Here is a 16,897-nt window from a genome sequence, read left to right on the forward strand (position 1 = left end):
TATATATATATTAGTTGTAGATGGACACAATACCTTTATTTTGTTCATTTATTTATTTTTTTATGTGGTGCTGAGGATCGAACCCAGTGCCTCACACAAGTGCGAGATAAGCGCTCTACCACTGAGCCACGACTCCAGCCCTCTTATTTCTTTTCTTAAAAGGCTTTATTTAGAATTATAATTTCCATGTTACCATGTGCCTTTTCCAGAACCACTCTTCTCTCTCGTATGCACACATATATTTTCTGGAAGTCAGATTAATCTGTGGAATGTGGAAAATACTACTAAGTCATTAATCTTTGAATTTCTGATTGAAATGGTAGACTGAGGGAAGGATGAAGCATTTTTTTTCTATAATCTTTTGTTTCACATGTGGAATAATTTTTTTCAGTGTATTGTTGTGTTATTTATATCTGTTATAATGTGCTAATTTTATAATTAGAAATTTTTGGCAGATTTTGATAATTGGTCTGAATTATTATTATTTGACAACACTAAGTACATTTTATGTGCTAACACTGATATAAATTTTTTAAATGTATTAACTCATTTAGTTTTTATAACAACCCTATTGTAAAGTACTATAATTACCATTTAATAGACATAGAGAAGTTGCAAACTTTACCTAAGAGGACCTAGCTTAGTATGTGACCCAGTGAGGATGTGAACCCAGGAAGTTTGTGGTTTTTTTGACATATTGCAAGTTTTTATTATTATTTTTTTTTAATGATTATTACAGGTTGGCCTGCCTTCCCTCCTTCTTTCTTTCCCTTCTTTTATAACTATATGAAAGACTATGTCAAGGACTGATAACTAGATAGCATTTTATAAAGGTTACCTTTAAAGATGATCTTTCTTGAGTTTTCGAATATGACATATAAAATATTTATATGTACATTGTATTCTGGTTCTTACATTTTGCATTAAAATGATAAGAAAATTGTTGAAGTTTTGAAAGAATGAATTTGAATTATGAGTTTGCTGAAGATATGTGAATTTGTTCTTGTAATACTTAGCTATTGGCATTGCATTATTATTGTGAACGTTGGATTATGACAGTAATGTCTTAACACATTTATCTAATTCTCCCTAAGCACCTGTCATAAACTAAGGAATGACTTGATCATCAAGAAGAATTAGATTCATTACATTTGTTCTGCCCAATAAAGGGGCTACTATACCTGTAGCTACCTTGTGCCTGAAATGTGGCTGGTCTGGATTGAGATGTGCCATAAGTATAGAATATACCCTGGATATATTAGTATGATAAAAAAGGAAAAGAAAGTAAAATGTCTCATTAATACTTTAAATATATCTTTTACATGTTGAAATGACAATACTTTGGAAATATTGGATTAAAGAATGTATGTTCAATTTTTCTCATTTTTATTTTTGTAATGTAGCTACTAGATAATTAAAATTTATATATGTGCCTCGTGTTGTATTTCTGTTGAGTAATCAAAGGTGTCTAAGATGAGTTAGCTCTTCTCTAGGAGTCTGATAGGGAAGAAAACCAACAGGCATTTAGAATGGTATGGGAAGTGAGATAGGAGCTCAGGCATAGGAAATATCTGAACCAGTTTTGATGGTCTTCAAAAGGTGACCTAGGGGCTGGGGTTGTGGCTCAGAGGCAGAGGGCTCACCTACAATGCATGAGGCACCGGGTTCAATCCTCAGCACCACATAAAAATAAAGATATTGTGTCCACCTGTAACTAAAAAATAAATATTAAAGAAAGGTGACCTATAATGCAATGGTAATTTTTTTCTTTTTAGTTTTGAGGTGTCTAATTAAATTTTTTAGATGGAAGGAAATAAATGACAAAAGCTAAGCATTTTTTTTCAAAAAAATTTTTGTTAATTTTTTTTTTCCTCATGGTATTGGTTCTCTGTGTAATGAAATAAATCAAGGCTGAAGAAGGATGTCTGGATTTAGTCCCAGAGGCCACCATTCTTTGTCTTCTCCCTGCTGCTTTGTACAGGCAAATGGATGGTAGTGCCATTTGCTAGTTGGGACACAGATCAGTTTTAGGTCTATTAAGTTCATATTTTCTGTAGTACACCCAGATGGAGGTTAATGTTAGGTGGTTGAATGTGTGGAACCAGAGCCTAAAAAATGTCTGGGTTGGCAATATAGATGTAGGTAAACGTAAGTAAGTCATGGTAGGTATGAATCAGTAAGGGTTGAGTAACATGAATAATGAGTCTAGGGTAAACACATGAGAAACAGGCAAGGTGAGGAAAAGGAGCATAAAAGCCACTGACAAAGAATGCCCAGAGAGGGAGGAGTTTAGCCAAGGTAGCTTTCAAGAAGCAGTAAGTACAGACAAATGTGTGCTTCTTTTTCTTTTTTCTTTTTAAATTATACTTTCATTTTAAGATAAAACAGATTAATATGCAGTAGTAATAAACTACATATTCAGTATATCCTTTACCCAGTTAGTTCTCCTGATGATAATATTTTGTAAAACAATAATCTAGGATTAGTACAACCAAGATATGTGTATAGAGATGGTCAAGTTCTGAACAATTTGATCACCACAGGGATTGCCCCTGATGTTTTATTATAGCCATACTCACTTCTCTCTTGGTCTCCTTTTTTGTCCTTAACCCCTGGCAGCAGCTTGTGTGTGCGTGTGTGTGTGTGTGTGTGTGTGTATACAAATATAACTTCACATGTTGTACAGGCCACACTGTAATTTTTGTAATTTGATTTAAAGTAGTAATTGTGATATGATGTTATAAATTTAAGAAAAGCATACTCACTTGAAACTTGAATGAAAAGTTAGCCTTTGAATTTAAAAAAAAAGTGTTTCTTTTCTTGTTCCTCTCTCCCCTGACATCCAGGTCCTGAGGGAATCTAACAAATTAGCAGAAATGGAAGAACCACCCTTGCTTCCAGGAGAAAATATTAAAGATATGGGTCTGTAATGGTATTTTTTGTTTTATTTCCTCCTCCTTTCTGACTGCAGATTATTCAGTTCTCTTGGCACACAGAGAATAAACTGGTAACACTTATTCCCTGCAGCCTTCAAACCTCTAGTTTGTGCTGCAAGCCTCTGCTTGCACCTGGTGATAGTGTTCATGTTTGGGCTACTGGAAAATAGGAAAAGTGAATTTTACCCAATTTCATCTCTGGTTTGTTTTATTTTTATTTTTTTTAATGTAGGTGGATTTATTTTTAATTGTTGTTGAATTTCATGAAGGAAAATTTTATTTTTTTGAATTACTACATTAACATGGGATTGTATATGAAAACATTGAATTGTCACTCAAGACACATTCTCTCATGCTTGCCTCCTTTATGTTTTTTTTTTTCTTTTCTTCTCTGAATAAAGTCAAGTCAATTTTTGGATGAAAATACTTACCTCCATTGCAAAATAAGGTATTTGTAGAAAGATGCCTTTCTCTGTTCAGCTGGAAACTCAAAATGATCATCTAAACTGTATTTTTATCCCCATGCTCTAGCTTTATTTTTGATAATTTACACAATACTTATAGATTTTTGAGAAAGAACATGTTTATTTATTTACAGATCAAAATACTTTTTTTAGCTAAAGAAGATCAAAGTAGATATCATTTTCATTTTATTATCAATAATATTTAAAAAAAAAAGGATTTAATGAATGCTACATTTGCCCTGGCTAGGTGTCATTTTCTTGTGTACAGATAAGCCAATGGAAAAAACTACTACCCTCTAAATGGATGGTCATTAACTGCTAAATTTAGGTTTTTAGCCTTAGCAGGGTTTTTGTCTCTTGTTGCTCTTAACACAATTGAATAACCTTCCCCTGTCTTTTTTTTTCCTTCTTATCATTGTGTGTGCACTAAGCTCTCAATCTGTGGAATAATTTACTGAGCTATCATCATTGAATGTTATGACAATAGTCATTGTCTGCTTGCATTCTCATTTAGTCATTCTCAGAGTTAATAGTCTTAAGATATTAATCCTATTTGTTAGATGAGGTACACAAAACATAGGGGGATTACCTCAATAATAAAGTGATATCTAGCACTGTTGACAGTTTCTTTTTTCCTATTCTGAGCCTCATGTCTATGCTACTTCCACTGAAATATCTGAACTTAACAAAAGACTTTCAAGTTACCATTCAAGTCTCTTTCATTGGTTTTTCTTCTTTAATATCAATACTAAGACTAGACCTTGACCCATTTTCCTTTTCCCATTTATATACTATTTCAGTTGATCATATCCAAATTAATGATCTCTCATATATTGGTTGATGACTATTAGATCTGTATTTCTGTCAGAGCCTCTGTTCTAATGCATGCCTAGTAGAAATATAAGTACAAACCCTTGTATTTGTATAGTACTTTGAATAATTTTAGAGTAAAGAGGAAGGAGTCCATTATACATCTAACAAATAGGATTAATATCTTAAGACTATTAACTCTGAGAATGACTAAATGAGAATACAAGCAGACAATAACTATTATCATAACATTCAATGATGATAGCTCAGAAATTATTCCACAGATTGAGAGCTTAGTATACACACAATGCTGAAAAGTAAAAAAAAAAAAAAAAAAAGACTGGGGAGGTTATTCAATTGTATTAAGAGCAAGAAGAGCATTATACATGGACTTCTTCCTCTTTACTCTAAAATTATTCAAAGTACTATACAAATACAAGGGTGAACATATTTTATATACAGAGTTATGAAAACTTGTGCTGTAAATAGGCAATAATGAGTATAATACATTCCACTGTTGTCATGTATGTAAAAAATAAATGAATAAATAAATAAATAAAAGAGGAAGGAGTCCAAAAGGGACACATCTTGTGGTGGGTTATAGGATAAAAAGAATAATTTTACTTGTGCAAGTTAGAAAACTAGTTCTTAAAGGAATCCAGAAAATATTTAGGTTTTCCTCTAAATGAAACATACTTTGGAAATAGTGGTTAAAAATGTATCTCATACTTGAGCCTTCCTTAGGGAATCATTTTAAGGTTAGAAATGATTGTTGAAAAATCAGCCCCATTTCAAATTCCATACGAAATCCTTCAAAGTGATGAATAAGAAGAAAAGGCAGGAAGTTGCATTATCCTATTAAACATATTTCATGACCCCAAGATTTCCCAGAAGAAGCCTCTTGAAAGGTTCTTGAAAAGTTGTGGCTCCACAAAATTGTACCTTCTTTAATTGGAATGATAGAGAGATTCCTTTATAATGGTGTCGCATGTACTTATATTTAAAGACTTAAAAGAACCCTCATATTGGTCATTATGACCTCTGCCATTTTTAAATTTTTTTTAATTCTTTAAAAAAAATGTTCTGAGTAGTTATTTATGACAGTAGAATACCTTTTGACACATTGTACACAGGTCATTGTACAATTTCTCATTCCTCTGGCTGTACATGGTACAGAGTCACTCTGGTCATGTACTCATACATGTATATAGGGTAATAATATCCATCATGTAATTATACATGTATATAGGGTAATAATATCCATCTCATTCCACCATACTTCCCCCCTCTTTTCTCCTCCTATCCCCTCTCCCCCCCCTTATGGATCAGTATCTGGAGAATATTATACTAAGCAAAATAAGCCCAAACCCCAAAAAACAAAGGCCGAATGTTTTCTTCTCTGCCATTTTAAATAATATTTTCAGCTAGTGGTTTCTGAATTATCCTGCTTTATCAATTAATGCATGCTTTAAAAAATAAAAATGTCATATAGATTCATTGTTTATTTCTTAATAAAACATTGCTTGTGATCATTTCTCTACTAAGTTGGACATCAGTTGATTGGTCAGGAATAAAATATCCCCTTATAATTGTTTTGTGTACATTTCTTTTCACCTACAATATTTCCCCCAGGAATATAATCAGATCAGAAATTTCTGATATTATATATTTGGGGTTTTATGTTTTTAGAGATACATTGACAAACTGAACTGGGCAAGAAGACCAGGAGATCAGCAAAGTGGTCTAGGACCTGAAATGATAAATGCTTACTGTGTCTCGATACATTTTCCATCATTGCCATCATTACCAGTGCTCCTCTGCCCTGCTACTCCAGCCATAGCACTTGTTTTATCCAACATGGATAGCAGGCATCTCTGTTTTCTTCTGTTGTCTCAGTGGAAGACATATACTTCTACCTCTTCAGTTTTTAGGCATAAATCAGAATAATTTTACAAGATGAGAAAGCTGTTTTTAATAAGTATAGAATGTAAATTGAATGTTTTGCTTTTCAGCCAAAGATGTAACTTACATCTGTCCATTTACTGGTGCTGTAAGAGGAACTCTGACTGTCACGAATTACAGGTTATATTTCAAAAGCATGGAACGGGTAAGACTTGTTGGATTTGATTTTTGTATGTATGTATGTATGTATGTGTGTGTGTTGTTTGCAGCCAGGTTTGTTTATTTGTGATCATTTTTAATTAAAGAATTTCTGGCTGGGTGCAGCGGCATGCCTGTAATCCCAGCGGCTTAGAAGGCTAAGACAGTAGGATCACAAGTTCAAAGCTAGCTTCAGCAAAAAGCAAGGAGCCAACCAACTCAGTGAGACACTGTCTCTAAACAGAAAAATACAAAATAGGGCTGGGATATGGCTTAGTGGTTGAGTGCTCCTGAGTTTAATTCCCAGTACAAAAAAAAAAAAAAAAAAAAAATCTGGAAGAAATTTTATTCTTTCTTTTTTTTGGTACTTGGGATAGAGAACCCCAGTGCTTGCAAGTCCTCTACCACTGAGAAAGGTATACTTCCTATCCTCTGATTAAGATTTCTATCTTTAATTATAATTGTGCTTAGTCTTTTTTTTTTTTCCTTTTAGGACCCCCCATTTGTTTTAGATGCTTCTCTTGGTGTTATAAGTAGAGTAGAAAAAATTGGTGGTGCTTCTAGTCGAGGTGAAAATTCTTATGGACTGGAAACTGTGTGCAAGGTAAATTTCATAATGTGTGTAACTTTATTTGGATTAAAACATTGTCTACTAAATAGAACCTATAATTGGAAACTGGTTTTAAAAATGTTAAATGGAAATACTAGAAATATCTTTCTAGTAAAAGAAAACATTGACATTTACCACTGTGTATAGATATTTAATACCATTAACTGCTTCCCAGGTGGCTATTGTACTTATTATGGCCCAGTTAGCACCTTAGCACATTTCAATTTCAGATCACTTTGTTCCTTTAGTTTTTATTATTATTGTTGTTATTTTTTGCTGTTCTATCTGTGCTCAAAGTAAAAGAAACAACATATGTATAAATCAAAATACTTTCTTGTGATAATTGTCAAAGTTTTGTGAATCTGTTATTACATTATTTAGTAATTATTTTCATTGTAGTCAGAAGGGCTGTGTGAGTGTGGTAGCTGTCAGCCATGTCTCAAGCATATTGTTTCTTGATCACTTTTCTGCAGTCTAATAGTAACTAGAACATAAAATATAAGAGGATATAAAATGAACTGACTTTAAAATCTTGGTTATTTTAAATGTTTTTTTCCTATAGAATTAAGACCATTATCCATAAACAAACATTTGTAGGGCTCCTGCTGTGATAGTTTCAGAGAACTCCTATGGTTAACAGAGTGATTCTGAGTAATTTGAATAGTTTTAAAGATATTTACTGGGGGGAAACCAAGACTCCTCAAGATCTCAGCTTCAGTTTCCACATATGGATATTTTGAAATACAGTAAATTTAGCATTCTGGTTTTGGGCAAAATTTGTAATATACATTGTTTTTTAAAAAATATCTTTTTAGTTGTAGATGGACTCAACAACTATTTAACTTATTTATTGTGTTTGTGTGTGTGTGTGTGTGTGTGTTTAAATGTGTGCTAAGGATGGAACCCAGTGCCTCACATGTGCGGGCAAATGCTTTACCACTGAGCCACAATGATACCCTGGTTTGTGGGTGGAATATTATTTAGTGTCTCCATGTTTGGTATTATATTATGAGATATAATACAGATATTTTGAATTCTTCCTAGGTTATAGCATTTAAATCAAATGGATAGTCTTGAAGATATTCTTAATCTCTATTTTTTTCTAAGTGCTCTTGAGAATCAATAAACCAGAACATGAATATCTGAATTCAGCCTAAGCATAGAAAATTGGAGTACAAATAATGGAAAACAGTCCTGGTTTTTAGATCTGATTATAGAGCCTGGATGGTAGCAACCTAACTATTCAGAATTTTCCTGCCAGTAGGTGGAACTTGACTTACCACTGGACAGAAGATCTTTGGCAAAGTTTGGTTCTCTTAGTTTAACAGGGGACTTATCAAGAGAAGTTCAAATGATGAAAGTGAGTCCTGGGAAGAGGTAGTAAAGTAGGAAAATGATTTCCAGATATCATGGAAAGTAACAACCATTAATTAGGATTTTAATGGAAGTTCATGACAGAAAGTAGGCATTCACAGGGAAGGACATATGTTGCTAATGTGCCCTACTCATGATATTAAGCTTCAGATACATTATGTGTAATCTCCAGTCCATATGTGGATTGCTGCCTCTAACTGACCCGTGTTGAGTTCACAAGTCCATAAGCATAGGGGAATTTTCTGCCCTCTGAATTCTGCCTTTTTTTAGAATGTCTTGTATTTCTCATTTCTCCTGGTGAACCATTCTAATCTGCCTCCTTCCAGACATTACTATATATATTTGTATTTCAAATTTATAGATTTTAACATTTTACAAGATAATTCCACATAAACTTATTTATTCATTAAGTAAAAAGTGATCAAACAGTGATTAATTTGTATCTAAAATATTTTCTAGGATATTAGGAATTTACGATTTGCTCATAAACCTGAGGGGCGAACAAGAAGATCCATATTTGAGAATCTAATGAAATATGCATTTCCTGTCTCTAATAACCTGGTAAAATGTTTCTTATCTTTAGAAAATAATATTATAATTACTGATATAAATAAACTTGATTAGGCTATCTAGAATTTCTACATTTTTGTCCCTGCTTTGACATTTAACCAGATATATAGTTAAAGTTAATCTAATCTCTTGGGCCAGTTTCTTTAGATATGAAATGAGGAAGATGTACTAGTTCATTTCCAAGGTCCATTCCAGCATGAACATTCTATAATTATATGATCTTTCTATACAGAATATTTCCATGATGAAATGCTATAATTGAACTTCATTAGGATTTGAAATTTCAAATTTATAGGATTTGAAATATTTTCAGTTGAGAGCTACAGTTAAGATTAGCAATTTGGGAGGGAAGTGGGGATGAATAGTAAGTTTCTACTATGTGCTATTAGGAAGTTTTGTGACAGTGTTAGGCTCCCTCATTTATGTAATATTATTTCACTTTCATACTAGCCCTATTTATCCCTATTTTAGAGGTGAACCAGGATCAAGTATGCATTTAATTCAAGGGCATAGCTAGTAGAGAATAGACTTGGGAATCAACACTGATTCTCTGACTACATTTTTAATTTTTTTTTTAACATTATAGTTGTTTCTATTATTATGTCTATAAAATGATAAATTGAAAGCCAAAAAATAAAAAGTTTATTCTGTGTAGTTTAGAAAATATAGCATAAATTTAATAGCTGTTTACTGTTATATGTTACTGTCCAACTAATTCTATCAAAAGATGTGTTTTTGGAAAATGTAATATTTCAATTATTTAGACGTAAACCTGCAAAGCTACTATATATATATATATCTAAAGGAGATGTGATGATAAGATAGTATTTGATAAATTTTGTCAGGTGGTTCTGTGTGCTTTGTATACTTTAAAAAATATGTAAAAACCAATACTTTTAAAAATATAGAACAAAAACTAAAAGGACAATATAAAAAGGTGCCAATACACAATATTCTTGCAGATAAGTAATGAAAATTTTGAGTGTAAAGATATATTCTGATTCATTACCTTCTTAAATATCTTTTAACTCTGCTTATTATTTTGTAGCCTCTTTTTGCTTTTGAATACAAAGAAGTATTCCCAGAAAATGGGTGGAAGCTATATGATTCTCTTTTAGAGTATAGAAGGCAGGTATGTACTTCTTGTTTTAGGTTTAGTATTTTATATTTTTTTTCATTGTAAAGAAGATTTCATGAGTAGAAGTAAACAACTTTTTAGGATTTTGTTATTAAATGAAAGTTAATACTGATTGTTTGACTTCCTTTTATTTTCTTTGAATTGCTTTCCAGGATATGCCAGTGATCTTTTATTTATCTTATCTCAGGCTTATAAGTACTAGTTTATTTAAAAATATTTAATAGATATAAAGATAAAAATAAATACAGGCAAATTTTAATTATATATCATCTAGTATTATTCTCTCGGATTTTTCTTTTTGGATATCCTATAATTTAATTCTGAAAACATTTCTTAATAATTTTAGGGAGCAGTTCTTATAATTTACCTCCATATACAGTTTTGAAAATTTTATACATTTTCACAGAAGTCACGGTATACTTCCTATTTTCATGTGCTAAAAGCCACCATTGATTTACTTTGGTCAGTAACCATAATAAGATTAACCCCTCCACATTTTGGCATTAATTTATTGTATTTTATATTATTTTATATGCAGATCAAAATTTAACTGCTGTTTGGTAGCCTTCTCATATACTTATTGTCCTACTTTGATTCAGTTTGATAATATTTACTAATGCCTGCTTGCCCCTTTTTATTCTATCTACCATTTCTATGCTAAAACCACCTTCTAATTCTTCACCAATACTAGCAGCTTTTGAAGGAATAATCTCTCTTATTTCCTTGAGGGAAGGCACTGCATTTGTTTTCTCATGGTGTATCCTTAGGATGTAGCAGTGCTTGGCATGTAGTAGACAATATCTCTTGAATGAATGAATGTATGAATGAAGCATAAGAGAGTATTCTGCTTATAGTTTGTGCTCTGTAAATATTTGTTAAGTAAAAAATACTTTTATTTACCACAACATTTGTGCATGTGTGCTGTGAGTGTACACATACACACACAAATATATATACATATATATATGCTAGGCTTTTCTTAGGTACTTTGTATATATTAATTAATTTCATCTTCATAATTAGGTAGTTACTAATATTATCTGCATAGCATATGAGTGAACTGAGGCACAGATCATTGAGTAATTTGCCCAAAGAAACACAACTACTATGTATGGAAACCAGGATTTGAATTCAGTAAGTCTAGCTCCAGAACCATGTTCCTCACCATTATCTTTTTTTCCAATATCAAAATAACTTTTTTAAAAATTGGGTTTCTGCTGCTAAGAGACTATTACTTCTTGAAGAGAAAATTGTCCAGAGTAGTTATAATAAAGATTTCACTTCTTACAGAGAAATGTGTTTGTAGTTATCAGATAATTGGAAGAATACAATTTAAAAATTAACTCTAATTGTAACTGAGGAGGATGTTTTCATTTAGGTATGACTCAAGGAATATTTGTAGTTTATTTCCTTTATTGATACAGACACACATTATACTATATTTAATGACTTAATTAACATTAACATTTTGCTACAAAAAACACAGATCCCTACATTAGAATGTCTCATCCTAAAAGCATGGTCACCATAGGCACATTGCTCTTCTAGTAGTTTCAGAGATGGATAGTGGAAGTATGAGAGTTTGAAAATGATGGCTACTTCTGGGTTTTTCAATTAATAATTCGTGTTATATTTTATTTCATGTGTAGGGAATTCCAAATGAAAGCTGGAGAATAACTAAGATAAATGAACGATATGAACTTTGTGATACATACCCTGCCTTGTTGGTTGTACCATCAAATATTCCTGATGAAGAATTAAAGAGAGTGGCATCCTTTAGGTCAAGGGGCCGCATCCCAGTAAGTATGATGCTTTGATGACACTGCAAAAGTTTTAATATTCTACCTCATGCTGAGATTGATGAATTGGGGAATTGGGTGCAGAATAAAAATAGCTAATGGCTAAAAGTACTTAATAGGGATACTGGAGATGGAGTTATTTAATAAAATGAAATCTGTTAATTTAAATTTTAAATAATAAAACTGCAAAATGAAAACAGAATTTCGTGGTTCTTAACTTGAAAATGTTTGCGGTGGTATCACTCACTGTTTCTTTGTTATATATTCTTTAGTCACAATGATAAATGTTCTTTTCCATTAATACCAAGAAAGAAAACTTTACAAGTTTACAATGAATAACTGGGTCTAGAAAGATCATCTCAAATTATTTTAGGTTCAGAATTTTCATAGATTCTGAAGACTTCAGAGTTGGGCAAATTTACTGATTAAAAAAAAAAAAACTTTAAAAGCAGGCTTTACTTAGTCCTGTTTTAATGTATTTTCTTATAAAACTGCACTTCCCAATAAACCGTGACTTACATAAATCAGTATGTGATTAAGAATTAGAGGGGGATCCAACATGGTGGCGAGTGGGGAGGCAGCGCTTTCAGTACCTCCTCAACAACAGGGTCAGAGAGACGCATGGATACGCTTAGATTCGACCTGCTGAGAAACTCCTAGCAAAATTCCACTAAAGAGAGACCGGCCGGGAATTGGAAGGATTTTTGGAGGTGACAGTTTGCCCTAGACGAGTGAATCTCCGCCACGCAGCGCAGAGGTCCAGACCCGCCAGCCGCTGCCCACGCGACTCGGCAACTGTCGGCTGCCTGCACGCGGTCCGAGGAGAGAACTTCATTGGTGCCAGCAGCGACAGAAACAGTTGGTCTCCTGGTAGGGAGGGTGAGTCACAGATACCCAAGTCTCTCTCGCTTTGTCCTCGAGCCAGAGGGGAGGAGCGGGGCCGCCGCCCGCACCCGCAAGGTAGGCAGACCTGCGACCAACCTGCAGATCAGGCCCAGCGGTCTGCGGGAGTGGTAGGAGGGGCAGGGCAGAGCCGCCGCCCGCGCCGGCAAGGTAAGCAGACCTGCGACAGACCGGCGGATCAGGCCCAGCGGCCTGCCAGCGTGGTACACACTTCACCCCAACTGGAGTAGGGGCAGAGCAGAGCCTTCGCCCACGCCCAGATCAGGCCCAGGGGTCCGCGGACGTGGTAGACACCTCACACCAATTGGAGGAGGGGCAGAGCAGAGCCCCCGCCCGCACCTGCAAGGGAGACTTTTCAACTATACAAGAGCAATATAAACATATAGGGGGGGGGGGGAATTTTCCGAAAAACACAAGCAGTTTCACCAAGAAGGAAAGAAACAGCAAGCAGTATGAAAGACAAGGAAAGAAAGGACCACAAGCAATGCAGGTCAACTGCACTTTAGAAGAGGTAACAGCTGCAGCAGATGGAATGTCAGATAAAGAATTCAGGATATACATGCTTCAGATGATCTGGAGTATCAAGGAAGACATTAAACAGCAAAATCAGACAATGAAAGATCACTTCGACAATGAATTACGCAAACAAATCCAGGAAGCAAAGGATCAACTATACAGGGAGATAGAGGTTATAAAAAACAAACAAACAGAAATCCTAGAAATGCAGGAAGCAATAAACCAACTTAAAAACTCAATGGAGAATACTACCAGCAGAGTAGAACACTTAGAAGATAGAACATCAGACAATGAAGACAAAGTATTTCAACTGGAAAAGAACATAGACAGCTCAGCAAGACTGTTAAGAAACCATGAGCAGAACATCCAAGAAATATGGGATAACATTAAGAGACCAAACTTAAGAGTCATTGGGATACAGGAAGGTACAGAGCTCCAAACCAAAGGAATGAGCAATCTATTCAATGAAATAATACGAGAAAACTTCCCAGACTTGAAGAATGAGACAGAATCCCAAATCCTAGAAGCCTACAGGACGCCGAATGTGCAAAATCATAAGAGATCCACACCTAGACACATTATAATGAAGATGCCCAACATACAGAATAAGGAGAGAATTTTAAAAGCTACAAGAGAAAGGAAGCAGATTACATTTAGGGGTAAGCCAATCAGGATAACAGCTGATCTTTCAACACAGACTCTGAAAGCTAGAAGATCCTGGAATAACATATTTCAAACACTGAAAGAAAATGGGTTCCAACCAAGAATTGTGTATCCAGCGAAATTAAGCTTCAGGATGGAAGATGAAATTAAAACCTTCCACGATAAACAAAAGTTAAAAGAATTTGCAGCTAGAAAACCATCTCTTCAAAACATCCTCGGCAAAACATTACAGGAAGAGGAAATGGAAAATAACAATGAAAACCAACAGTGGGAGGTAGGACAGTAAAGGGGGGGGAAATAATCAAAGAGGAAAACAAACCATGTTTAGTAACAGAAATAAACAAATATGGCTGGAAGAACAACCCATATCTCAATAATAACCCTAAATGTTAATGGCTTAAACTCACCAATTAAGAGACACAGGCTAGTAGAATGGATCACAAAACAAGACCCAACAATATGCTGCCTACAGGAGACGCATTTGATAGGAAAAGACATACATAGGCTGAAGGTGAAAGGTTGGGAAAAATCATATCACTCATATGGACTTCGGAAACAAGCAGGAGTGTCCATACTCATATCAAATAAAATAGATTTCAAGCCAAAGTTAATCAAAAGGGATAAAGAGGGACACTACATACTGCTTAAGGGAACCATACACCAACAAGACATAACAATCATAAATATTTATGCCCCAAACAATGGTGCAGCTATGTTCGTCAAACAAACTCTTCTCAAGTTCAAGAGTCTAATAGACCACCATACCATAATCATGGGAGACTTCAACACACCTCTCTCGCCACTGGACAGATCTTCCAAACAAAAGTTGAATAAGGAAACTATAGAACTCAATAACACTATTAATAACCTAGACCTAATTGACATATATAGAGTATACCACCCAACATCAAGCAGTTACACTTTTTTCTCAGCAGCACATGGATCCTTCTCAAAAATAGATCATATATTATGTCACAGGGCAACTCTTAGACAATATAAAGGAGTAGAGATAATACCATGCATCTTATCTGATCATAATGGAATGAAACTGAAAATCAACGATAAAAGAAGGAAGGAAAAAGCATACATCACTTGGAGAATGAACAATAGGTTACTGAATGATCAATGGGTTATAGAAGACATCAAGGAGGAAATTAAAAAATTCTTAGAGATAAATGAAAACACAGACACAACATATCGGAATCTATGGGACACATTGAAAGCAGTTCTAAGAGGAAAATTCATTGCTTGGAGTTCATTCCTTAAAAAAAGAAAAAACCAACAAATAAATGATCTCATACTTCATCTCAAAATCCTAGAAAAAGAAGAGCAAAACAACAGCAAAAGAAGTAGAAGGCAAGAAATAATTAAAATCAGAGCTGAAATTAATGAAATCGAAACAAAAGAAACAATTGAAAAAATTGACAAAACTAAAAGTTGGTTCTTTGAAAAAATAAACAAAATCGACAGACCCTTAGCCATGCTAGCGAAGAGAAGAAGAGAGAGAACTCAAATTACTAGCATACGGGATGAAAAAGGCAATATCACAACAGACACTTCAGAAATACAGAAGATAATCAAAAACTATTTTGAATCCTTATACTCCAATAAATTAGAAGATAGTGAAGGCATAGATAAATTTCTTAAGTCATATGATCTGCCCAGATTGAGTCAGGAGGATATAGACAACCTAAACAGACCAATATCAATTGAGGAAATAGAAGAAACCATCAAAAGACTACCAACTAAGAAAAGCCCAGGACCGGATGGGTATACAGCAGAATTTTACAAAACCTTTAAAGAAGAACTAATACCAATACTTTTCAAGCTACTTCAGGAAATAGAAAAGGAGGGAGAACTTCCAAATTCATTCTATGAGGCCAACATCACCCTGATACCTAAACCAGACAAAGACACTTCAAAGAAAGAAAACTACAGACCAATATCTCTAATGAACCTAGATGCAAAAATCCTCAATAAAATTCTGGCGAATCGGATACAAAAACATATCAAAAAAATTGTGCACCATGATCAAGTAGGATTCATCCCTGGGATGCAAGGCTGGTTCAATATACGGAAATCAATAAATGTTATTCACCACATCAATAGACTTAAAAATAAGAACCATATGATCATCTCGATAGATGCGGAAAAAGCATTCGACAAAGTACAGCATCCCTTTATGTTCAAAACTCTAGAAAAACTAGGGATAACAGGAACATACCTCAATATTGTAAAAGCAATCTATGCTAAGCCTCAGGCTAGCATCATTCTGAATGGAGAAAAACTGAAGGCATTCCCTCTAAAATCTGGAACAAGACAGGGATGCCCTCTCTCTCCACTTCTGTTCAACATAGTTCTCGAAACACTGGCCAGAGCAATTAGACAGACGAAAGAAATTAAAGGCATCAAAATAGGAAAAGAAGAACTTAAATTATCACTATTTGCAGATGATATGATTCTATACCTAGCAGACCCAAAAGGCTCTACAAAGAAACTATTAGAGCTAATAAATGAATTCAGCAAAGTGGCAGGATATAAAATCAACACGCATAAATCAAAGGCATTCCTGTATATCAGCGACAAATCCTCTGAAATGGAAATGAGGACAACCACTCCATTCACAATATCTTCAAAAAAAATAAAATACTTGGGAATCAACCTAACAAAAGAGGTGAAAGACTTATACAATGAAAACTACAGAACCCTAAAGAGAGAAATAGAAGAAGATCTTAGAAGATGGAAAAATATACCCTGTTCATGGATAGGCAGAACTAACATCATCAAAATGGCGATATTACCAAAAGTTCTCTATAGGTTTAATGCAATGCCAATCAAAATCCCAACGGCATTTCTTGTAGAAATAGAGAAAGCAATCATGAAATTCATATGGAAAAATAAAAGACCCAGAATAGCAAAAACAATGCTAAGCAGGAAGTGTGAATCAGGCGGTATAGCGATACCAGACTTCAAACTATACTACAGAGCAATAGTAACAAAAACAGCATGGTACT

At 34.1% G+C, this 16,897-nt stretch overlaps 1 protein-coding gene and 1 long non-coding RNA gene across 10 annotated transcripts in view; one reads left to right on the top strand and one right to left on the bottom strand.

The window, feature by feature from the left end:
* Positions 1-16,897, top strand: part of Mtmr2 (myotubularin related protein 2) — an 82,265-nt gene that overhangs the window by 47,322 nt on the left and 18,046 nt on the right. For all 9 annotated transcript variants that reach the window (XM_015489965.2, XM_048795657.1, XM_048795656.1 and 6 more), the window contains 6 exons: positions 2,847-2,922; positions 6,223-6,317; positions 6,804-6,914; positions 8,754-8,855; positions 9,913-9,996; positions 11,652-11,801. In XM_015489965.2, the coding sequence (XP_015345451.1) occupies positions 2,847-2,922; positions 6,223-6,317; positions 6,804-6,914; positions 8,754-8,855; positions 9,913-9,996; positions 11,652-11,801 (618 nt within the window). The remainder of the gene's footprint in view (positions 1-2,846; positions 2,923-6,222; positions 6,318-6,803; positions 6,915-8,753; positions 8,856-9,912; positions 9,997-11,651; positions 11,802-16,897) is intronic.
* LOC125613899 lies at positions 3,806-15,704 on the bottom strand. The gene is made up of 3 exons (XR_007344477.1): positions 15,692-15,704; positions 8,156-8,159; positions 3,806-4,154 (listed from the first exon to the last, which is right to left on the bottom strand). It is a non-coding gene; the product is annotated as an uncharacterized LOC125613899 (long non-coding RNA).

The sequence above is a fragment of the Marmota marmota genome, unplaced genomic scaffold, assembly GCF_001458135.2.
Source record: "Marmota marmota marmota unplaced genomic scaffold, marMar, whole genome shotgun sequence".
NCBI classification, from domain to species: domain Eukaryota; kingdom Metazoa; phylum Chordata; class Mammalia; order Rodentia; family Sciuridae; genus Marmota; species Marmota marmota.